Raw genomic sequence first — 27,008 nt, forward strand, 5'->3', positions numbered from 1 at the left:
CTGTGGGTCACCAGCCCTTTGTCCCACAGTCCTAACATGACTTTTACAGTGTGACATCTATTTTATGGGAACAAATTGACTAATATAAGTCACCATTTCCCTCCCTCAAGATGACATAAGCTGCTCATCCCACCTTCCTCTGCCTGACTCTTCCAGTGCTTGGGCTGCTATAGTATTTTGAGGCATTTGGGTTATATTTCTGAGCTTCACCACTTTATGTCAAAAAGTTGGGTACACATACATGGGAAGTTTTCCAAAAGGTACCATATAAAATAAAATCTGATACAGCCCCAGTGATATATACTCTATAGACTATAGCGGTTTGCTATGAGCTAAATGAATGCTTAAAATGTCAAATATGACATGCTTGACAGCTTTTAAGTGAATGTTCATCTTAGCAAAAGCTAAGAATTTCGAAAAAGGAGTTTCGAAAAGTTATAGTTGGCCAGCCATCAGGAAGCAAACGGCTGGATTCAGAACATTCACCTTGTCTAGCCATTCTTACAGTCCTCCACTGTGGTGCAGTCTCATCATTCACCCTGTGTAATATTATGATAGTCCTCCACTATGGCGCGATCTCGGAGTTAGTATATTTAAGGTGGAGGCCACATTGGGGGGTATGGGGTGTGAAGCCCCCCACTTTAGTTTGTTTGTTGATTTGTTTTTGTTTATGATTTTTTTTGGGAGGGGGGTTTCATGGTGTACAATACATTTTAGCTGCCAGCCATTGGTTTACTGATGGCTGGCCAACTCTAAGTTTTCGAAACTCTTTGTTTCAACATTATGGGGTTTCACTTAGATGAACTTTCACTTAAAAGCTGTCGAGCAGGTTGTACTCGACACTTTAAGTGTTTGTTCATCTAATATAGACCCAATATATCTCTAAAATAATATGAAACAGGGAGAAAAGCACACAAAAAACACTGATGTTCTTAATATGCAAGTAGAATCACCAAAGTGAGTGAATTGCATGACCACTATTGCCAAAAAAACACAGTTTGTATTTGTAGTGATTTTTATCATCTGAATAAAGTAAAAAAGGAAATTAAAACAGAACATAACCTATTGATTATAGTTGAAGAAGTTCTCTTAATAATGTCAAATGCCAAGCTGTTTTCAATACTAGATGCAATCAAGTGTTCCTGACCATACCTCTCAACCTGGAAACATCAAAAATCTGGACAAAGGCCCATAAAAAATAGGTACAAATCTGTACACTGATTAACATAACCTTTGCATACATGATTATGTAACCCCACCCACTCCAGTGGAATTGTGGGATGCCCACTTTTAAACCAAACTGAAGAACAGACAACCAAAATATGATCATGAAACATAAAATAAGCGTAACAATAGTGTTTTAGTTATATTAATATTTTAACTTGTTTAAAACTAAAATACAATTTTCTTTTATAAAAATAAAATTAACTGCAGCTGTGCTTCAGCCTTCTTCATTAAATAACACAAAATATACACCAGAACAAAACTGTTTTATTCATATTAACATCTGAACTTGTATAAAACTAAAATGCGATTTTCTTATATAAAAACAAAATGAACTTAGCAGTGCACAGCATACAGGTCTTTTTACAACTCATCACTCCCCTCCTCCAGCTAGCCTGCAGTTAGACGCTAGAACTGCTTACAGGAATGTCATTAATTATAAGCAAGAGGAACACATCTTCCCAAACCATTAACTAGTCGTGTTTCTTCTAGGGGACAGCCTGCATGTCCATTACATGAGGGACTTCTCCACAACTCCCTTCAGTTAAATATACTAATACCAACCTTTCAGTTAAATATATTAATTCCATGATGACTACATAACCAGGAGGAAAGGAAAAAAAAACATCTGCCAGCATGTAATCAACAGATACGAAAGCAGCTGACTTGCAGTTCATCTATTATAATTGCAGACTGTCAAAGAAAACAAACATCTGAGAAATGGGATCCACATGTTAGTGAGTGATAAACTATACATTATCCCACTGCAGGGAAACCATGATTAAAGATGGCTACAGTATCATATGGTTATTCCAGTAGTGGCAAGGTTGAGAACTGAACTTGATAAAGAGGCAGCATTGGTTATAATTTCTGCTACACATTGTAAGAAAATGCTCACAAATATACCACATAAAACTGAGGTAGTGGTGTTTAGAATATACACAAGTACTAAAACATTAAGAATAAAACTGATGTGTCCCTAACTTATAATGGTAATTCTTGGGACAATAAAACTCCATGTGCCAAACAGGAAGGACCAGCACTATGAATTTCTCTTGCATCTCATCAAGACATTACATATCATTATGAAATAGATATAGCTAGACTACTGCCAAAAATTTGTCATAGCTGTTGGCAACATTTGCACCAAAGAAATGGAGAGTTTAAAGACTGCAAAAAGAGATGTGAACTAGAATAAAATACCAGCAAAAAGATTCATAAAGCTCATTCATTGTTAATATGCATTTAGGTCAAACGTTGATTTAGCAAATCAAAGTCTGGAAAGTACAAAAGTACTATGTAAAGTAGAATAATTGAGACAACCTCATCCATAATGCTTGCAATAAAGAAAGCAGTAACAAGAGAGGTCTTTATTTGTGAAGAGTATGTAAGTTCCATAAACCTAAGGTTGCATTATGTGGACTATATTTTACCATGGATAGTGGCCAATTTCTTATCACTAATGGGAAATGTTTCACAAGGAATAACCAAGCACAAGCATGCCTGCAGATAGAAATTAAAGAATCATAAAGAAGTTCTTGGTTATTATTTACACACAAAGCACTGAAACATTTGTACTGTTTCATTTTGAGTTCCTTCCTCCGGGACAACTTATTCTTTCAGCATCTCCATTTGTTGCTATTTTATACAACACTTTTTTATACAACTAGTTATTCACCCAATCAAGGAATTAGGTGACAACTTAAACATGATGCCCCCCCCCCTGAGTTATAACTTCCCCCTCCAGAAATGTTGACTATTATACTATGTTTTTCACACCCACCTAATACAGTGGACATTAGCTGGTCTAACCTATAAGGGGAAAGGACCTTGTCATTCTTAGTACTGCAGAGCCTGAAGGCAAACCATTTACTCTCTCCATAATAGAAATATGCTATTTCTGGAAGGCAGTCAACACATCTGTCATATGCAATGGGAAAACTTAATGCACAGTGCTCTGTAATTCTTGGATATACGTAATTAAAGAAAATGGTTGTATGCAAATGAAAATAACAAAAAAAAACATTATGAACATTTCTCAAATCTTTAAACTGAATCCCTTGCAGAGGGCGTACTAATCAGCTTACCTTTCTTTTTCAAGTCTGCAGATAATTTTCCAACCATTACCATAGTTTCACTAAAAACCCTGCAAGGCATGAATCTGTCAAGAATGTTGCAGTAAAGGCTATTGTTTTGACCAGATGTAGGGACATTTTTGAAGCAAGTAGTATAGACAGGACATTATTGTGGAATATCAGGGTCAGCTATATTAGGCTGAAATTCATGTTTTGAAAGAAACTTGTAATTCATTCTCTGGCAGTCATTCCCCTCTACAAGGTGGTCTAGCAACAGACCAAGACATTACAGACCCATAAGCCTGACCAGCCTCATCTATAAAGCCATGGAACGTATTATTATGGACCTCTTAAATAAAGACATAGATGATCTCCAAACCCTGGATCCTACCCAATTAGGCTTCATGAAGGGTAGCTCCTACTTGTTAAATGGGCTGGATTTCTTTGAAAGTGTGACCAAGGCCATTTATGAGAGAAAATCTGTGCACACAGCATAACTCACCTTGGCAAAGGTTTTCAACACAATCCCACATTCAGGCATTACCAATAAACTTAGCAAAATTAATGTAAACCCCTTTGTTGTTAGACGGGTTGTCAACTGTCGCGCAGACCAGACACATGCTATCAAAGTGGGTGACTCCACATCAACCAGCAGTCCTATTACTACAGGGGTCAGTGCTGGGACCCCTACTGTTTGGTATATACTTCTCAGAAGTTCAGCTCAAAATTAAAGGGTTGTGGCTGACCAAGTTTGCAGACAACTGCAAACTAGGTGCAATCATTGAATCCCCAAATGATGTCAGTATACTCTAGGAGGGCTCACACAGACCAACGACTGCTGTATTATTCATAGTCACAAACTCAATGCAAAGAAATGCATCATCATTCCCTTTGGCACAAAGAATGTCCCTTCACACTATCTAATCAAAAGCAATACCCTAAGTACCCATGAAGTGGTAAAGGACCTGGGATCACAGGTTGACTGCGATCTTAACTTCAACCACCATGTGTCTACCATTGTAAGGAAATCTTTCCATGTAGCTCACTTGATTAGTAAAGGCATCCCCTCAAGAGCAAAAGAAGTTATAACACCCTTATACTTTGCACTTATCTGACCCATAATTGAGTGCAACTCCTCATTCAGTATGTATCGTACTAAGCACCTGCAGTAATTACAGATACCTTAGAGGTTTCTAACAGACAAGATCAAGGGCCACTAGCATGTGCCTTACATGGACTGACTAAAGTCCCTGTTACTATATTCCATATTGTACAGACTTTTTAGGGGAGACTTATGCCTGGCCTGCACAGCAACTCAAGACCAAAACCTAATGAACTTGCTGCATATCTGTAAATGAAATGAGTCTAGAGCGACCCATACCATGGACTTAAATATGGCCTGTGACTTAAATAGGACATGCTGGAGGGACAGATTTATCTCCCAGTGACTGCCACGTCTTTGGAACAGGCTACCAATTCATGTGAAACAGAGCATCTCTATGGCACTTTTCAAGAAGAATCTGCATGATTGGATGAGGCACTGTAGATTCTTACCCTAGATAGTGCCCACAACCCTCCTGAACATGGAAAGTCATCACTAAATGCAATTGTGGTACTGACTAGTACTTCTAGGTATTATATTGAGTTGAAACGGCTAAGCTTAAAATGACCTCCAGGTCGATAGCTTGGTAATCTGCTATGATCCTATGTTGCACCATACAAGGTGCCATAATCTCCTTACTAATGCATTCAAAATAATGAAGAATCATCACAGCACATTATTCTTATAATATAAATTATTAGTAATATACATATTTTAACTCCAATTCAGCAGTCTGCATTACGTTTGAGTTCACGTAAAATTAATGCCTAATAGTTAAGTATTTAAGTCCTCAATATTTTGGTTGGATCCCTTCTTTATAAAGCATAGCCACTCCAGGATGTTTGCCTGTACCATATGAGAACTGCTGATACAGTGACATTAGTTGATTTCTGCTTATAGAATGCAAATCTTCTTCAACCCCCAACTTTTGCTTTTTAGAGGTAAGTAAGGTACTTCCATGGAATATAAGGGAATTAGATTCACTACTGTGCTAATATACAATCTACAATCTCAGAAAAGCCTAATATGTAAGTGTAAAAGAAAGTGCTGATAGGCCCCTTTCTCCTTTTTGACTTGTATGACTACTTTCCTCCATTCTTAATATTGCTTATCTAACCTGATTTCTTCTCTGTTCTGAGAAAAAATGGACAAACAAAATACATTTTCTCCTCCTGACAACATATTTGGAGTTTTGCTCATCTTACCGACTTAGGGCATCCACTGAGCAAACTCATTTTTCATAAACAAGTCAGTCTATACTATTTCTTTCAATATAGTGATTTCTTGTTTTCTTACCAACCCTTTAATTTTCAGTAGAATTTCCCCATATTTCTCCATTGCATCAGTCATCTCCCAATGAGTTATCTACATTGTTATACTGCTCCTCAAGTAATATGCTATCAATGTTGTCCTTGTGTTCTCTAGGTGGTAAGTACAACAGAGGTACAAAGTATGTAGTCCATCTATTAATATATATGGATATACTTTAGTAGATCGAATAACCAAAACACCAAAATGAAAATGAATGAGACGACGTAACTGAAAGTTCAAAGTAATGAAAACTGAAAAAAATTGACAGTTGCAAGATCGAATTGTGTTCAAGTCTTCCTTTACTGTGGAGTTGTTACACATTAGTATAGTCAGTGTCACAATTTTTACTACATATGACGGCCTCTCTACCCTGGTTCAGTAATCAAGGAGCCTCAATCCTCACCACTGACACCAGTAAGAGACAGTCACTAAAAACAGGATTGGAGTTTTCAGATGCCACTCTCTGCATCAAGCATAATTTTCCCCAAGAGCATACAAGGAACACACTCAAGACCTGAGACTGGACTCTGTCTCTCCAGATCCCAAACAAGATTCCCTTTGGAGCAATGTGTCCCAGTTTCAAGTAGTTGGTTGACACACCCACACTTTGGTATTCGATTTTCACACACACACTGCCAAGAAAGGCTGGTACAGATTTACTAGCTGTTCCCCTTCTACCCAGAATATAAAGTAACCATGCTGCTACCAGTCAACTACTCTCAGGCTCATGCAAGGGTATCCAATTATACTGAGTAAAATCAATACTAATATAAATGGTAGAGTATAATCAAAGAGCAAGGCTTTTTGGAGCAGCCACGGCGTCACAAAAATAAGCACAAGTACTCTCAAGATATTAAAAGTATTCCCTAAAAGATCAGCCACAATGAAAGGTATAAAAATATTTAATAATAAATAAAATAGAAAACATGAGGATACTAAATATCTAAGTACAATAAACACCAGAGGTTCAGTCACAAGAGAAATAAAAATAACACAGTTGGACATATTCACATAGATGAAGAAAAACAATACTTAACTAATCTCACTGCATTTCCTGTCTAAAGAATACCTGTCCCCTAGCTAAACTAATGAATACAGCAAGGCAAGATTAGATGCTAAGATACTTATTTCAAAATGCAAGGTGTTGAGCTTCTAACAGACTGAACTGAACAACAACTGAAACAAGTCAACTGACTGTCACAAATTCTTATATCAGGTTCCAAAATAAAACAAAACAAGCTGCTGGGAGAGTTCCATCCTCTTGGTGCTGGTTATAGAATGACATCACATTTGCACACCTGATTCTACTACAAACACACTAAGAGTTTTGGTAAGATCTGTGGCAGTAAATGAAAATTATAGAACAATTTCAATAACTTCTACTCTTCCATTCCAGAATTCTTTATTTAAACATAAACATTTAATCAGCTATAATAACACTGTTGATACCTTTTCAGCATAAGCATTTGTACAAGTCAGCATGATATTCAAATGACACAAACCTATCTACAAAACTCCACATAACATGCCACACATGCAATGCAAAAAGTACACAGGATATTATTTATGACACACCGGGCAATCTTGGTGCTTTTTACATTACCTACAAACCTGAATAAAGGAAAGGAAATATTTATTTTAGAAATATATATACATCACTTGGAAAGAACCAGCTGCGAATGTCACACACTGGTCGAAGATTCGGAATGGAGTTCTTGATACAGTGAAGATTGGGAAATTTACCCTTTTCCCCTCAGACTTGCTAAATTTAATATGCAAGGGGGGTGCATGGGGGGCTTTTCCCCTTGCAAAAAGTAAAAAAAGTACATTTTCTTGTGAAGTACTGTGTTTAAATGCATTATCTGTTTTTTCATTGTTTGGAATTTCGGTATTGTAAGTGTTCACTCTTGTGATATTTTGATCTTGTTGTCTCATTCATTTTCATTTCAGTTACATGTTGATTTGATCTGCTTAAGTACATCCATAAATATTTATGCACATATAAAGAGAGAGAGAGAGATGCACATAAAACCTTTGCTGTAATATAGATTCCAGTGAATGGATTACTTTAATATTACCTCTGCACTAATCATGTTACATACTACTTACATCAAGTAGGACATTTCAAATTCAAAATAGATTTAGTAAACATATCTGGTGGATTTCCTTAATGGGCAACTAAATGTAGAGAATTTAAAATAATGTTTTGTCTCATATTTGGACTGCATTTTTTTAGGGAAATGACCTCAGAAACTTCTCATTCCAACTCCTGACTATCAGAGTTCTCACAGTGTCTGTTTTCTTTTAGCAGAATTGCTTGTGAAATTTTGATTGCCCTTCTTAACTAGATTTCTATTCATCTGTCTTATGCAGATGTCAAGAGTTCTTTATAGCTTTCTATCTACCTTTTGAATTATATAGAATTTTAATTTCACTGGTTTATCAACCACTTCAAATTTTCCATAGCTTTTTACTTACATTGTCTCCTACCCGACATTGTTTAAAGAATTTTCATTGGCTTTTTATGGACAGGGGAATTAAATGAGTCGTTTCCCTTGTATAAACAATTTATAGCAATGAACAAAGGGGGTGGTGAATAGGGCTGTACCTTGGACTTCTCCCAGTGTACAAGATCTTAACTGCCTATTGGACTTATCTACTTTTCTGTTATATCTACATTTTGCCTGAATACTCTCTTTTATGATTTCACATGGTTTTTGGATATCAGTGTTTTTCAATGATCTTATTTTATTTAATACTGCCTTTGGATTTAAACATGGTGAATGAAGCAGTCACCATACTATCATGAGCAACTAATGCAAAGAAATATTTAGAGTGTGGAGAATTAAGATTTGGTCATAATAGTTGCCATTTTTCAATGTTTATTCAAAACTCAGTGCCAGAGATTATTGTTACTTTTGCCCTTTTTTTATATCATTTGAGTAATTGGCCAGGTTATCCACTTGATTTATTTTGGATGGTTTGTTCTGGTGGTTGTTTATGCTGGGATGTTAGACTGGCACTTTTTGTGGGAATTAAATATAGGAATGAACAGCAATCTTCCTTAGGAACTTTCTTTGTTCAATCTACCCAAACGTTTTGGGTATTTGAATGTATACAGTATAAAAAAAACTGAATAATTGGGATATTTATGTCCAAATGTTATGGTAGTAAGGTTGTATAATGTTCATTTTTGTTTATATCAGTATTACATGTGGTGACTTTAATGTAATACACCTTTGGGAGTCAACTGAATTTTAACCTTCTTTTTATGGTTTGAAGGCATGAGGCATAATATCCACTCTTTTCATGAGTGGTTTGTCCTGATGTGATTTCCATTCACTGGTGCTCAAAAACATTTTTGGGTTGCCTATGTGGACTATCTATTGGAATATAACACTGCAAATATAGTTTTGGCCATGGATATCCATATTTTGAGATATAGATATGAATATAATAACAAAAAGTAGGGACATAGTGTTTTCTTAAACTAATTTATGTACATATTTTCTATTGTATTTCAAGTTAACAACATAAGGTTTGTCGCTTCTTAGATTTCTTGGAGCTATTGCCTCAATAGTGGGGAAAACAGAAGGATTCAAATTAAAAGCTGTAATCTTTATGCAGTGTTTGCATGTCATTTCAGTGGATCTTATTCACATTATACAAGGCCTTTCGGCAGATAAGGACGGTTTACACATTTTTGATTCCTGTACCCAGTCCACTAATACAGAAGAAGTAGAGACCTCAGAGTTTAGTTCTTGTAAGGATATTTTTGTCACCCTTTCTAATGATATGAAGTTATTAAGAACCCATATTTGGCATCTTAGGCTGTTTAAGGCCTATTCCAGTAAAAACATTACCCCACGGGGATGAAGGGTTAAAATACAACCATTTGTCAAGGGATTGATCAATTATTATTGACACAATGGGAGGAAGCTCAGCAATCTGCCTCTATGGCTTTTAAGATTCTGACTGAGTTCTATGTACATAGGATTTTAGCCCTTTCAAAAACTATTGCTGATCTTTGTGAGAAGGCTGAAGTGTTTAAGGACAAGCCTGTATATACTGAACAGGTTCCTCTTCTTTCTAGTGGATTGATGCAAATAGAGAAAGATCTTAAATCTAGGATGATTAAGAAATTGCAACAAGATATTAGGGACTATTCTGCTGGCAAGCCTTTTGAGGCTAGGAAAACAGTTCAGTTTAGTGATAAAAAGACCCCAACAATGATCACTTTCAAAAGAAATAGAAAACATTCTATCTTAAAAAAATCTAAAATTTCTTCTGATACTTTGGCTGATCAACAGCAGACAATGAAGGCACTACACCATCTAATTACCCACTCAATAAGAAAGTGAATGTTCAGTTCCCTTTAGGATAACTAGAAGGGGAGGGAGAAAACAGAAGGAACAGGAACAAGTTTGGAATCAACTCTGGCAATGTTGATATGCAAATAAATATCAATTATAATGTACATAATATTTCTTCAGTTGATTTAAAACAAGCAGAATGTGATTTACTTAATAAGGGCATGGGATTTGTCCCTAATTTTTCTGTGTCTGAATATTCTTTTGCTCAGGATGTTTTGACTTTTTGTAGAACTGTTAATTTAAAATTATATTTTGCACAATCTGATAATGGTGATCAAGAGTTATAGGACTTTAGATTCAGGACTTCCTCATTTGTGCCTCCCATGAATAAGCATGTAGCAATGTCCCAAAATTTAGTATTGAAAGACTTACATCTTTTAAATCAGGCACATGCAGGTGATGGCCGAGATGATCTAACTAAGGCTGAACGTCAGGCTTTGAATAGATTATGTGAAAATCAACTGATTGTTATCAATCAGGCAGACAAAGGGGAGCTGTGGTAGTTTGGAACTGGGATATGTACTATAATGAGGCCCTTTATCAATTGTCAGACCATCAATATTATCAGTTGATGGGTCTGGATCCAACATCAAATGGCTCTATGGACATTTGGCACTGCTACTTGGATGATTGTTGGTTGGTTTGGTGTTCTGATGAGATATGCCTATATAAATTTAATATAAAAGGAGATTGATAAGTTTTTAAACTTGGCTTTTGAGGAAGGTATTATTTCCAAAGAAGTCAAATTTCATTTGACAGTAGTAAATCCTACCAGACAAACTTTTTATATGTTATCCCCGATCCATAAGAATTACAATCAGTCTCTGGGCAGACCTATAGTGTCAGTTAGGAGCTCCTTAACAGAACCCCTTTTGGCCTTTTTGACTAAATATCTAAAACTTCTTCTGGTACATGTATGGGCTTGTATACAAGACACTACACAGTTCTTTAATATAATAGCAGAAATGCAGATTGAAAAAAGTCGGTTGCTTTGCACACTTGAAATTAGTGCATTATATACCAACATTCCACATTGAGTGGGATTGCTAGCTTTGGATTTTTGGCTTACACAGACGTCTTTGTATGATTCTGGGTTTAATACTTTCTTATTATGCCTCACGGAACATGTGCTAACCAAAAATGTTTTTTATTTTGATAATTCATGCTATTTGCAAATAAAAGGAACTGCGATGGGAGCATCTTTTGCTCCCATTTACGCAGACTTATTTATGGGATTCATTGAGCATCATTTGATATATGATGCTAGTCATAACATTTTCCTTGGCTCTATGGACATTTGGCACCACCACTTGGATGATTGTTGGTTGGTTTGGTGTTCTGATGAGATATACCTACATGAATTTGTAGAATACTTGAATGAAAATAAGTGGGGTATTACATTTACTGTGAATTGTCATCCAAATGTAATTGCTTTTTTGGATGTTGAAGTGAATGTGTTAGATGATGGAACTTTGAGAAGTACTGTTTATAAGAAACATCCTCAAATGAATACCTTCCTTCATGCCACCAGTTTCCATCCCCGACATGTTATCAATAATATCCCTAAAACTCAGTTATTAAGACTTAAAGGAATTTGTTCTGCCTCAGCTGATTATGACACACAGGCTAAAGATATGGTACAAAGGTTTCATAATAGGGGCTACTCCAACAGCAGCATTCAAAAGGCTGTATCTTCTGTACAACAAGTTCATAAACGACAATCACTTAAATATCGAGGTAAATATCAGACACAAGGCTTACCCATTAGGTTCATTATGGACTTTGGAATTAATACTGTTTTTTGCAGAACAACACATATCAACATTGGGACATATTACAAATGGATAAGATAAAAGACTTATTACCAGGCAAATGTAGATTTTCTTATAGGAAAGGCAAGAGCATGATTGGTTGGTTTAATCATTATAAGAAAGGGAACAAAATGGTACAAATTGATACACAGATGAGATTGGATGGTAGCAAATTAATGGGCTGCCATCCTTGTGGACACTGCAGTTTTTGTAAGTTCACCCCGAAACATAATTCCTTTACCTCCCTCAATTGTTCCAAAGTATTTGATATTTTGGTTTATGGAAATTGTAGCAGTGATTGGGTGGTATATATGGCTAAATGTACCTGATAAACATTTTATGTACAGCAAACATCACTCCGTTTAAATTAAGATTATCACAGCACTTAAGTGATATTAGGTGTGCTAGAAGCACCAATGCCCTATATAAATATAGTTTAAAACATACCACTGCTAAATGTTCTTTTACTATTATTGATAGAATTCAAAAGCAATGTATGCAGCAGGAGGGTTTGCATTCCCTTTTAAACTATAAGGAACGCATGTGGATAATTACATTAGGGGCTCTGTTTTCCCCTGGTGTCAATGAGCAATTATAATTAACCAGTGAAATTGTTGTGGTATTATGTACTTTTCATTTATATGTTTGTGATCTGGGAGCACATTTAGTTAGCACTGATGAAGGCTATAAGCTTTTTTCACCTGTTGGTGTTTGGAACTGATGTTTTTATATGCATCCAATTTGGATGGAATCTGTTTGTATTTTTATTAAATTTCAAATTTGAACAAGAGCTATATTGTGTGCTTGCCTGTGGAGTTGAACTACATGTAGATCTGATAGCAATGTCTTTTGGCTTTTCCCAGTTAGGGGTCGACACAGCAGACGACCAGTCCGCAGATCAATTGGCAGTGGATTTTTACTGTGCCGAGTTGCCAGCCTGACCTTCACAGAAGGCATACACACACGCACATGTACCTACCTGCATGTCTTTAAAGCTCAATCAGCTGCAGGGAGGACATGCAGACTCCAGACAGAAGGAACTCCAGCCAAGAATCGAAATAAAGAACCTCTTGCTATGAGGCGACAATGCTAACCACTGCACCATCACGGACTACATGTAGATCTGATATTCTTCTGCAATTTCTATCATATATGTATTTATCTTTTGGTTGACTTCTATTGTGTATTTCCCATCCTTTATTATGCATTGATTTTCAGCCATCACTAATATAGTTATATAAGGCAGTTTTTTTATTTGATCCTTCGTTTCTCTAAAACTTCATGGTGTGAGACTGTGTCCCTGAAATACAATATTTCTGTAGTACAAAACTGCAAAAATGAAAATCTTTACCACTTTTGTTGTTCAACACAGGACTCTTACAAATTGGATAGTTCTCTCAACTTGTTCATCTTCATGGTCATCAAATGGATCACATAATGTTATATGTATGTAAAATTCCACTCATACAGAGACCTTCTGAATTCCTGACTTCCTAGGGTCAGTGTGTGTGTGTGATACTTTTGGCCATTAGTTCTGCACATACTTGAGTCCTACCCTTTAGGTTATGAACATAGGTGTAAAAGGTCTTATGGTTATCCTTGGCAGTACTTGCTAGGTTTCTCTCAAAGGAGCTCATGGAGGATTTGACAAGTTGTCTTATCTGCTTGTGGAGGCTGAGCAGGGTGCTTTTGCATTGTTGGGGCCTTGCCTTTGTTTTCTTGGACAACAACTTTTTGCATTTATTGTAAAGTTTGTTGATGTTAAATATCCACCATGGTAGCTTGCTTTTACTTGGGGCTCTGGCTTTGATTCTTTCTGGTACACGTGAGTTTATACACTCATGCAAATCTTAATTCCAGAAGAATGCAAAGCCCCTGTAATCACAGATGAACAAGTAAAGACCACACTCTCCAAAGCCAAGAACACAGCATCCATGGGACCAGACAACATCCCAGGTGGCATACTGCACAAACCACAGAATGAACTGGCACCCCACCTAAGTACCATGTTCAATCATAGCCTCACTTCAGGCTATGTGCCTACTGAATGGCGCACAGTGATGGTTATCCCACTCCACAAAGGGGGTGCCACCATGGACCCTGGAAACTACTGCCCCATTAGCCTGATGAGCCTGGTCTGCAAGGCCATGGAACGTATCATCTTGGCGCTTATAAACAAAGATATAGGTAACCTCCAAACCCTGGACCCTACTCAGTTTGATTTTGTAAAAGGTAGATCATGTCTACTAAACCTGATTGACTTCTTTGAAGCAGTCACTAGAGCCGTAGACGAGGGCAAGGTAGTGCACACAGTCTATCTTGACCTGGCCAAGGCTTTCAATACCATCTGCCACTCTGGAATTATAGATAAACTCACTAAACTGGTCATAAATCCCTATGACACAAGATGGATGGCCAACTGGCTCACTGACAGAACCCACACAGTAAAAGTAGCTGACTCCAAGTTTGACTTCAGACCAGTGATGAGTGGAGTACCACAGGGTTTGGTCCTGGGTCCTCTCCTGTTCAGCATCTACTTCTCTGAAGTACAGGCCAACACAGAAGGTCTTTGGCTAACAAAGTTTGCAGATGACTGCAAACTGGGAGCCATAACAGAATCACCTAATGACGCAGACATTCTACAAAAGAGCCTCACAGAGACAGATGCTTGGTGTCAAAGTCATGGCCTCAAGCTCAGTGCCAAGAAGTGCATTGTCATCCCCTTTGGGAAAAACTCAGTACCCAATAACTACCACATAGGCAGTAGCTCACTAAACACTGAAAGTGTGATAAGTGACCTCGGGACACAGGTGGACAGTAGTCTCTCCTTTGATAACCACATTGCCACAGTAGTCAGGAAATCCTTCTGTGTGGCACACCTCATCACAAAAGGGTTCTCCTGTAGAAAAAAGGAGGTCATTGTTCTTCTCTACTCATCCCTCATCAGACCCACTATAGAGTACAATGCCCTGCTTGGCATGTATCTCACAAGACACCTACAACAATAGGAAAGGCCACAGAAATACCTCAGTAAGAGGATTACCAGCCTCAAACAGATGCCATATGCAGACCATCTCAAAAAACTCCAGCTCTACCCCATCGCATTTTGCCTACTCAGAGGTGATCTCTGCCTAACATACAAAGCTATGTCAAACCCAGAGCTGTTGGACATGCTACACTTAAAAGAAATCCCATTCTCTAAGAAACACAGGCTCCAGGGACCTAAACCTTATCACCACAATAAATAGAATATGCTGGAGGGATAGATTCCTGTCCCAAAGACTTCCCATACTCTGGAACAAACTATCTATTCATGTCAAGCAAAGCTCCTCATTGGCCCTCTTTAAGAAAAATCTTGACTGCTGGATGGGAAATAGAAAATTCACCCCGGGGATCACTTCTGCGGCATTGGCCCTCTTTAACAAAAATATTGACGACTGGATAGGAAATAGAAAATTCACCCCGGGAATCACTTCTGCGGCACTACTTGACAGGGGCACAGGAAAATCATTTTCTTGGGTGGCAAAAGCCAGGGATCCTTTTTGACTAGGCTTATATAGGCCCCAGAACCAATAGCCTAATACCTATCTATGAATCTATGATTGTACATGGCTTTAGTGTAAGCTTCGGTGTAGTTACCACTTGCAGCTTGGGATGGGGCTGGGAATGCATGTATACCTTCATGCAGAAGGGTATAGTTTGTCTTGGTGAAGTGTTTTCATCTGATTTCACCCTTTGTGAGTTCTGGTGTTAGTGTCAGTTCGAAGGTGACTGATTTGTGCTCAGTTTTAACTAATTAGCGTCCAACAGTTGCAGCAGTGCACCTGTTTGATATGTTGGTGAAGACCAGATCTAGAATGCTTGTTTCTCTTGTCAGGGTATGGACAATTTGTCAAAGGCATCTGAATTCACAAAGTCAATGAACTTTTGTGCTAAAAAGTTTGGGCTAGAGTAGGTTTCCAAGTTGATGGTGGGATAACTGAAATCTCCCATAACTAGTGTGTTCGGTAAAATTTGGATTGTCTTCAGTTTGGTTAAGTAGGCTCTATGGGTGTCTTGACCCATAGAGAGGGATCTATAACTGCCTAGGACTTGAATAGGGATCTTACCTACCATAACCTGGACCTGGAGTAACTCCATAGTTTTCTAGTCTAACTAGACGGGAGGTGAATTTATCTTTAATATAGATTGAAGCACTGCCTCTTTTGGTTTTCACATGTTCATTTTGCAGTCTAAAGTTGTGGAAGACATTGTAACCTTGCACTGCTGGGGTACTCTCTGAAGCCTTAAACCAGGTTTCTGTGACTGCACAGACATCTACATCTTCTAGTGATAGAAGTTCTTCCAGGAAGTGCAGTATGACCTTTATTTTCTTCTGAGTGGTTAATTTCAAGTTGGTAATGTTGTTTTTGAGACCTTGCCTAAAAAGGCACTATGGAGGAGGTAAGAGCCTTTGCCAGCAGCCAAAAGCCTCAGGGTGCCAGGTGCAAACTGTCTCTTGCAAAGCAGCGAGGTTTGTCGACCATGGCAGACAAGAACTGGATCCCCTTGGAATGGCACCAAAAACTAAGCCAATTATTGAAATCAATCATTTTTTGTTTATACTGTGGCATCATTCTCGGTGAGGTTAGTATGCTGCTCAAGACTAGGGACATACATGCCTGGGACACATACTCAGAGAGCTTGCTCATGTCTCTCATCATATAGTCCAGCAAGGTACATCACAGATTATTCACACCAACATGAACTATGACAGAGTCATAACAGTACTTGTTGCTGGAGAGACCTGAGTGCATGAGTGATTCGGTGAATAATGGCACTGGACAGGCAGCTGACCATGACTTTCTCCTTGTCCAACCTGGTGAGTCAGACATCCGTGTGTCGCACTATTGGTCTGCAATGATGAGAAAACTTGTTTTTTTAGTGTTATGCCTTATGAGCTTGGTGGGTGAGACACCAGTGTTTGTATTTTTCATGGGTGCTGTGGAGACTATGTTAGCTCTAGCAGCTTTTTGGAGGTCTCTGAGGTTTGGTAGACTTCTTTCTAGAGAACCTCCACATATGTGTATTTACATGTTTGATGCAATCTATGTGTTTGAGTAGCGGTATGTGTATGAGTAGTGGTACTATGTGAATATGTAGTGGTGGATGACTCGACAGCCTTTTCTGTGTTACTGTTTAGAATGAGACAGAGCATGGATTCTAGATTCTTGGTGTAAATACATCTCTCACATTTTGTAGTAGAGTCTGTTATTAGTAGAGGGTTGCCTGTTTACATGAGGCAATTGCTACACTGCCTTAAGAGACCCAAGTGAACAAGTTTGGCAGTAAAACAGGGGTAGTCCAACTGTCCATAATGCTAGATGAAGACTGTTGTAACTATGGGTGCCTTTTCAGAAATTATTATGGAGGAGCTTGGCGAATGGATATTTCTGCCTCGGTTTTAAGGGAAAATTTGCTGAATTTAACTCTCCAGCTTTGGCGCACAATTGCATGGCAGTGCACACTGCACTGTGACATGCTAACAAGCAGAAACCTGTTCAGGTGCAGGGCCTAAATACCAGAAGCTAAAACTTGAAAAAAACTCCAACAAAGTTCAAAAGGACCAATGAGGATGCTTATTCCAACCAGGAAAATCTAAGAAGCACAACAAACTGCAAAACTGTAATCCAAGCCAGATGGCTAAAAAAAAAGGAAACCAGCAGAACTTTTAAATATTTATTCCATTAGCGCTTTAATTCACAAAATGTGTGAACTTCTTCAGACCAGTTTTGATGCTTATTCCAAGCCATAGAACAACCTCCCTTAACTAGTCAGGTCCCAATCAACACAATTCTCTCACAAAAGTACAGATAAGCCCCTTCCAATCCAATATAGCCTGGAAAATGTGCTCAGAATAAACAAACCACTACAAACAGTTCCTGAAGCAGCAGGCCTGGATCTGGACTATGCTATAGCTACTAGCTTTCCTAGTTTCAGTGAGAAACAATAGAAAAATAACAGTGAGACACTGAAAAACATTTAAAACAGCAGAAAACCAGTCAGAAGGCTTTAAAGAATAATTTAAACAGTTAACAGGTCAGTTAATTAAGTACTGCTTAGCAGGAAAACCAGAACAGGCAAAACAGATACCTTTAAAACTGTGAAACAATACCAGTAAATACTTAACAAACAGTGGAAAAAAACGAAAAAGCTTGCTAAACAGTGAAAACAGCAATACAATTGATTTTACAGGCACAGTGTAGTAAACAATTGTATGATAACAGTGTAGTTTAGTACACAGTAAATAAATACAGTATAAAAGTAGGCAGCAGACAATAAAAACGTGCAGTAAATAGTACAAAGAAGCAAAAAAAAAAAAAAAAAAAAAAAACAGGCAACTTACGTTTTTTTGGAATCTCAGAAGCTTCTAGTCATCTGGTATCTCAACTCAGAGTTGTGGCTGGTAGCCCACCTCAGTACAAACAACCAGAAACCTACTCAGATGCAGAGCCTAAATAGCAGAAGCTAAAACTTAAAAAAAAAAAAATAACAAAATTCAAAAAGACCAATGAGGATGATTATTCCAAGCCCTAGAATAGCCTCCCTTTACTAGTCAGGATGCAATAAACACAATTCTCTCACAAAATTGCAGATAGGCCCCTTCCAATTCAAGATGGCCTGGAAAACATGCTCAGAACATACAAACCACCATACACAGTTCCAGAAGCAGCAGGCCTGGATCTGGACTATGCAACAGCTACTAGCTACCCTAGTTTCAGTGGGAAATACTAGAGAATGTTTAACACAGCAGTAAAATAGCAGTGAGACACTGAAAAAAACATTTAAAACAGCAGAAAATTAAGCAGTAGGAAAACCAGAGCAGGCAGAACAGATAACTTTAAAACAGTGAAAGAATACCAATAAATACTTAAACAGTGGAAACAACAAAAAATCCTGCTAAACAGTGAAAACAGCAATAACATTTGATTTTACAGGTACAGTGTAACAGGCAATTGCAGTATAACAGTGTACTTTAGTACACAGTAAATAAATACAGTATAAAAATAGGTGGCACATAATAAAAAAGTGCAGTAAATAGTATAAATCAGCAAAAAAAAAAAGAAACAGGCAATATATTTTTTTAGAAGCTCAAAAGCCTTTAGCACTCTTTCTTAATACTGATAGAAGGCTAGAGGACTTTTCTGTGGTTTGAGTGATGCTCACTGTGACATAGTCTGTGACCCTCATCATTATGCAACAGATGAGTGAAGAAGTGTCAGTCATATGTAAGAGTTTTACAGAGTGAAGCATAGTATGTTAGAAGCAGGCATGCTGACAGATGCAATTAATGTATCCGATATGCAGTTCTAAAAACTGAAAAGCAGTGATATTGGAGTTATAGGGGTGTGGGAAGCTTTTATGAAATGTAGAGAAAAAAGAAAAGTAGGACAATGATTTTTGTGAAGTGTTCTAGAAGTTAAGTTGGTTAATTATTTGTATTTGTGATTATTATGAAAGTGGCACAGAACTCTAAAAAAGGTAAAAAAAAAACTTTTGATAGGAAGGAAATGCTAGAGTGCTGGGAATGTAGAGATCAGGAAGTGGATTAAATGCCTAACTAGTGTATGTGCAAGTGAAACAGAACTGAAAGAAAGGTAAGCATTTTGGGGAGTAGGTGTGTGATATTCAAACAGTGGATGGATACGGATTGGTGGCAAAAGTAAAATATTGTGAAGAGCAATGTCACAGTCAAATGTTATGTGAATGGGGTCTCAGAAATGGGATACTGACTGAATTATTTATTTATTTTACATTTGTTGACCGGTATGTCCGACTGAGCTGAGTAGCACTTTTTCAGTGGAGGCCTGGGGAGAAAAGCTCCAGGTAAAATACAATTAACATGTAAACAGAAGTATTATAACAGCAAGCAAATTCAACATTCTTTAGAGACTCTTACAATGGATATAAGTCTTACACAAATTAAGAAAAGAAAAAATTCAATATCAGGTTTCATAACCCAGCACAATACATAACGAGAGTATCAGTTTGTCAGGTGATGTAGTATTGAGTATTTTCAATCATGCCTTGATTGTTCAGGACGTGCTGATTTAATTGACTGCACTTGATCTTTAACAAATATACATACATATAACCAAAATGCTTAAAAAAGTTCCATGTAGTTTATATATATATATATATATATATATATATATATATATATATATATATATATATATATATATATATATATATATATATATATATATATATATATATATATATATATATATATATATATCTATAGACACAGATGTATATATATCTATATATATATATATCTATATATATATATCGATTTATAAATATAGCTATATATAAACACAGATATATATACATACATATATATATATATATATATATATATATATATATATATATATATATATATATAAAATTTCTTCCACTTGCAGTTTGCAGGTAAAAAAATAATAATATAGTGCTGAACTTACCATCAGTGCCTCATGCAGAATATAGGCTATAATTGATTCATCCATCCTTTCTCCCCTTTTCAATAATCCTTTTACAAGATCAGTAACAGATCCCCCAGTGCACAGCTAAAACAAATGAATAAAACAATAAATGAGTGACTGGTGAAATGAATGAATTCGCTGTCTGAACAATTACAAATTTGAATAAATAGATTTAAAATGTGATAAGGTAGATTTCTTTATTTATAAACTTTTCTGGAGCCTATGGGCTATAGTCTAAGCAAATCACCATCTGTACTCTTCCACAGTTGACAGTAACTAAACGAGTCCCTGCTAATGCACTGCACAAGCTGCATAGAAGCTATCACTGTCCAGCAAGTATCGCCCAATCCTGAAGTCCATCCTTGAAAGGACAGAGTGTGTGCAGTCAAAGTAGACATGTATGTGTAATGCAGTTAAGTTAAAATAAGCAAGGACTTACAGCTTATAGAATCAGACTATAGGGACAGCTGAGTGCCCATGTGCACTTACCTGAAGTAGGGTACTTACTGTATTGGTGTATAGTCTGTACTGAAGACGTGGCTCAACAGAACCCTCCAAACTACCTATACCACTGGCATATATTACTGCCCATAATAATGGGCAATCAGTTTAGCAGATATTTGTGTAGTCCAAAATAAAAGGCAATGCATAGCGTGTCATGATCCCCAGCCCCACTGCAGCAGGCACACTATTTCCTTGGGTTTCTTTTTCAGACTGCTCCCTCGTGCTTTGCTTCATTTACTGCAGTATATTGCATCTAGCTCTCTAAACACTTTGTAAACCTGTGTATTCTTCCCGGCCGTGTGTGCAGCTCCCTGCAATTCTCCTTTTCCTCCTCTCAGCTTTTGTTTTACATCTTTAGCTCATACAGGTAACTGTCTCTGTAAACCTTTTTACCTTTTGCTATAACCAAAGCTACCCCAAGTCCCATCCCACTCTGCATTTAAAATATCCCTATTACACCCCTATACTTTATCCAACCTATCTCTGCATCAAAACAATCAGAACATAACCCAATCACAGCTGACCTACAATTAGAATCTGACTCATTTACTTAAAGTGCTGCTACCCAGCTTGTCCTTTTAGAAGCTCTACTGTAACTATAACTGTTCTTGCCCAGTAACATTTTACAGTGCAAAGTAATATCTTCAGCAAAAATCTAACATATTATAAAAATCGGCTCTGACTCAACCCCTACTAGTGTGCCTCCTTAGCTCTCTTTACCAACTACCATATCTCACAAATAAATATAATTAATAGCCCTACAAACCCATACTCGCTATACCAACAGTTACCAAGTCTATCAATCACCACAGCACCCACACTATACCAGCAAAGCTTCTTAGATTTTTTTTCATTTGCAGGTATCTTAAATCTAAGTATGTTGGCATACAAAATCCAATAAAACAAAAACACAAATGCATTTGGCTACATACTTTCCTTCATAAAAGTTCTACCCCCAAAACTAAAACACTGGAGACATTCAACCAAACTCTGGACTCATGCAACCAAAACCCCACACTAATAGCACACATTAAATGAACCATTCTGTTTTCATCTTCTGTCCCCCAATTTTGGCCCTCTCTTCCCAAATATCCATCTTAGAAGCACGTGCAATAAAATCCATGACATACATGTTTGTACTTCTCAACCTCTTAGAGAAAAAATCTGGACAAAGCCTAAAATGATGGGTGGACAAATAGGGACAGATTTTAAATATTGCACTTATAAACTTAGAAAGTTGACAGAATACTAGGTTTTGCATTAGCATGGATTTTCTGAAGGAAATGGAGTATTAAACTCAAAGTTTTGTCATTAGTCAATGACTTCAATCCTCAGCTACTTGCCAGAAGGGTACAGATTTTAGGAGGAACACACCAAAGATATGAGGCAAAAATCTGGATATTCACCGAAAATCTGTACAGTTGAGGGGTATATTGCCACATATTCCCCACACAATCATGGGTGAAAAATACATAAATGACAATGATTTTGCCCTACTTGTTTTTAGTATAATTATGCTTAACAGGAAAAAAAGCAGGCAGGTAGAATATCCATCATCTACAAGAATTCCCTAAACATAACTACAGATGCACAGGAGATACCACAGTTTAATAATGCAGAACTCCTTATATCACATCTCAGAATCAATAGGAAAACACTTTGTTTAGCAGCTATACATATCCCATCAGGTTAAAAATGCTACACTGGATATCCTACCATATACAACAAGAAACAGTAATACTAGGGGACCTAAATATAGATTGGCAGATTATTAATAGCAAAATCCCATCTGATTCCACAAACCTGTACTGCTTTACACAGTTAATTATGTCAGTTACTAGAGTCCACAGAAATGCAAGTAAGCAATCCACCTTAGACTGGATTCTTACTAACAGAGCCAATGAAATTAGGGCAGCCAGTAGCCTTCCAGGCAACTTAAGTGACCATCAACCTACTTACACTCTCAGAAATAGAAGTTGAAGTTATGGAGTGCCTGCAAAGTGAAGGATTTAATGTAGAACTTCTAAAACAGACTACATCACAGCAGGATGGAGTGAGTCCCCAGAATAAGGAAAAGCAAGAAGATCAGGTGACATGTGAAGAAAAAATATGGGCATGGGAAAGGAAAAGAGATTTAATATGGTGTAATATTTATGCAAAGGAGAAAATAAAACTAACCAATTCAAAAAGAGTAGCATCAAAAATATTTGAAGAAGAATATAGGAAAGGAATCTGGATATGGAAAACTTTACAATACAGAAAATAAGAAGACTAAGAGGAAAAACAAAAAAGAGATTAGTAATGGAGAAGTCACAGAAATAGAAACTAAGGTTATGGAACAGCTACAAAGAGAAGGATTCAGTGTAGTAAATCGGATACAGAAATCAACACAACAGGATGGAGCAATGGATATCCAAATTAAGGGGAAAACAGTGGAACAGGAAGCAATTGGTCAGGGGCCATATCAAGATATGTTGGAGCCTTCCACAGGAAACCAGTATAAATGTTCATTTGAAGCTAGGCAGCAAGGAAAGGAACAGGAAACCATGGAAACTCTGAAGCAGTCAATGTTGAGGAATGATAGGCCAGTGAGTTTCCATATGACAAAACAACAGATTACACATGATGAAATTGAAGAAACTGTGCCCCAAGAAGATGTTATAGAACTTTCTATGGAATGCCCGCAGGAAACGGAAAACAAGGGATGTGCCCTCATTATGGAAGAAAATGAGTTAAGAGAAAAGTTGCTTGATTTAATAGATAAAAACAGATATATCAAGATCAATGAGAGAAATAGACTGCAGAATGTTAATAAAACCCCAAAAGTCAGAAGTCTGATAAAAAAATGAACAGTAATTAGGAATGTTCGTAGAAATCCATGTGATATAACAGAAGTAAACAGGATATATTACAGTGCAGCTAAATTAATAACTGATAAAGTTCTACCACAAGAACACAGGGTAGCAAGGGAAAAGGGGGGGCAAAAGTGAATACCATCATGGAAATATTTAATAGAGAAAACTATAAAGCAGCTAAGACAAGAAGTGTCATTGTTAGAAGATTATAGAAGAGGGAATAGATCAACAAAATATTAAGAAAGATAGATGTGATAAAAGCAATGCGCAGTATTAGAACAGACTAGGATCTATTATGCACTATTGGAGATAAACTAAAAATGACAAAACAGCCAGAAAGACTTAGAAGATACAAAGATAAATATAAGGGAAAAGCACAAAATAAGCAATTTATTGATGACCCAAAAATGTTTTATAGAGAATTGGGAAATAAGGTAAAAGGAATTGAAAGACCGCCAAAGAAAAAGGGAGTAGATACATTTTGGAGAAGTATCTATGAAGATCCTATGGAACGTAACAAAGATGCTAAATGGATAGAAGAAGTAAAAGAAAGAATACGTTTAAAGGTACAGGATGTGAAATGGGGTGAAATAACAGCCAGAGAGATTGAAACAAAGTTGAGAAAAGCCTCTAACTGGAAATCCCCAGGCCCAGATGCAGTACCTAACTTTTGGCTTAATGCATTAACTTCTTTGCACAAGGATTTAGCCATGAGTAAGAACTATTTATATGGGTACCCCAAACACACATTGCACTGGTTAACAACAGGAAAAACAATGCTCTTACTTAAGAGTGAACCTGCAAGCTACCCTAAAAATTATAGACCAATAATTTGTTTACCAACAGCATATAAACTATACATGGGAACTGACGCCGACAGAGTTTATAGTCATTTAGAAGAAAACTCAATTATATCAGTACAACAAAAGGGCAATAAAAGAAAGTCATATGGAACAAAGGATCATTTGTTGTTAAACAACGTTATAGTGGTGAACTGTAGGAAGGGGAAGAATCTAAGTATGAGATGGATTGACTACAAAAAAGCATTTGATAGTATCCCACATTCATGGATAACAGAGTGCTTAAAAATGTATAAAATACACCCTACACTGATTGACTACATTACAGTAACCATGATAAAGTGGCAGACCACTTTGCAATTAAGCCATGATAAAGGACAAATTATTATCCCAGGAATAAAAATTAAAAGGGGGATATTCCAGGGTAACTCTTTGGCACTGTTCTTATTCTACCTTGCCATTAATCCATTAAGCTGTTTTGTATAGCTCATCAGATGAGGAACTGAAAGCACAGGTGCAGGTTGGCAAAACTTTTTCAGATGATATTGGAATGTCATTTGGTCTTGATAAATGTGCAAAAGCAACCTTTAAAAAAGGAAAACTGTAGCACCAGGAAAACATTAGTTTGGGACAAGAATGTGATATAAAAGAACTTGAGCAAGAGGGAGTGTATAATACTTGATAATTGATGAAGGATCAGCAATAAAACATGAACAAATGTGAATAAACCTCAGTAAGGAGTACTTTAGAAGACTTAAATTAATTCTGAAAACAGCATTGACATCTGGGAACAAGATACAAGCCATAAATCAATTTGCTCTTCCTGTCCTAACTTACAGTTTTGGAGTGATTGGCCCCAAAAAGTGTTGGATAGATTGGATATTAAAACAAGAAGGATGCTTCATGCTCACCAAATGATTTACAAAAATCAGTGTATACCAAGATTATATATTCTCCATTTTGAAGGACGGATGGTCCTCCTTGAAATTGATTACATGTATAGATCTGCAATCATGGGACTCCACCCATATCTGCTGACCTCACAGGATCCAAATGTAGTAAAGGTTTTGAAACATGAGGAGAATAAATCTAAGATGACATCTCTGCTTAATTTAGCAGAAGCATATCAACATCAAGAAGGAATGGAAATCAAACCAGAAGTAGATAAAAAGCAGGCAGCATCTGAATGTACTAAAAAACGAAAGAAAGAATATAAGGTGAAGGACCAGATGAGAAGGCAGGAAATATGGAAAAAGCATAACTATAGTTGCAAGCATAGAAAACTTCTGGAAGAGCCTCATGTCGATCAAGGATGAATGCAGGAATGGTTAAGGAGAGGTGAATTCACATCAAGAAATGAAAGGCTAATATTGGCAGTCCAAGATAGTGGGCTACGTACGAGATGGTTTACAAAGTCCATTGAACATGTGGGAGAAACAGACATTTGCAGGTTTTGTAAAACCAAATTGGAAACAGTCACACACCTTGTTGCTGGTTGCGACGCACTAATGGCAGAGGGACTGTATACTGAAAGGCATAATAATGTGGAGAGACTGTTACACTGAAGATTGTGCAAACATTATGGTACTGAAGTGGATCAAAAACATTGGAAACATGAGCCACAAAGAATCACAGAAAATGATGAAGTTTATATCACATGGGATCACCCAATACCAACAGTTCAAAAGATAAATGTTAGAAAACTGGATATAGTGGTCCAAGAAAAGAAGACAAAAGTAACATTGATCATTAAAATCACCTACTGAGAGACACAAAGTCATAAATTACCTTGATTTGCAGGCAGAAATGAGAGCCATGTGGAAGAAAGATACCAAGACAGTTACAATAGTAGTAGTAGCAACTGGTCTTATAAATAAGAATTTACAATTGTATTTAGATATGTAACCAGTTCATGTAACACCATACAAATTGCAGAAGGTGTCATTACTGGGCACATTGTGGGTGCTGTGAAGAGCACTTTTGGCTAACATCAAAGAGTGAAACAATACTAATTTCATGAACTTAAATCGTACTTTGACTTAGGAATGGGGTTCATTCCCGTCATGGTATTAGAAACCCAAAAGACTCATTAAAAACATTAGAACATACAATACCCAAGAAAATGCATAATTTATAACCCAGTTTGCAACTCAAAAAAGTTTGACAAAGACATTTTTATCAAATCCATAAGAGAATATAACAGGAAAATATTAAATTCTATGCCCTTAAACTATGCAGTTCCAAACTTCATTGAGATATTCTTACAAATTCTCATTAACCTTGCCCCAGTACATACTAAAAGGGTCAAATCTAATTCTGCACCATGGCTAACAAAAGAAACTAAGAAATTAATGCTACAGCATGACAAAGCCTGGAAAGAGTGCCTGAGAAATAGAACACAAAATACATTTCAACTTTTCAGGCAACTAAGGAATAAGAC

At 36.9% G+C, this 27,008-nt stretch overlaps 1 protein-coding gene across 1 annotated transcript in view; it reads right to left on the reverse strand.

Moving 5' to 3' along the window:
- The window catches only part of MYO3A (myosin IIIA), a 2,697,794-nt gene that overhangs the window by 1,928,784 nt on the left and 742,002 nt on the right, over window positions 1–27,008 (reverse strand). The window contains exon 4 of the mRNA XM_044064554.1: window positions 20,389–20,493. Coding sequence (XP_043920489.1) covers window positions 20,389–20,493 — 105 coding nt within the window. The remainder of the gene's footprint in view (window positions 1–20,388; window positions 20,494–27,008) is intronic.

The sequence above is a fragment of the Protopterus annectens genome, chromosome 3.part0 (genome assembly GCF_019279795.1).
Source record: "Protopterus annectens isolate FY-2018-M chromosome 3.part0, PAN1.0, whole genome shotgun sequence".
NCBI lineage: Eukaryota > Metazoa > Chordata > Ceratodontiformes > Protopteridae > Protopterus > Protopterus annectens.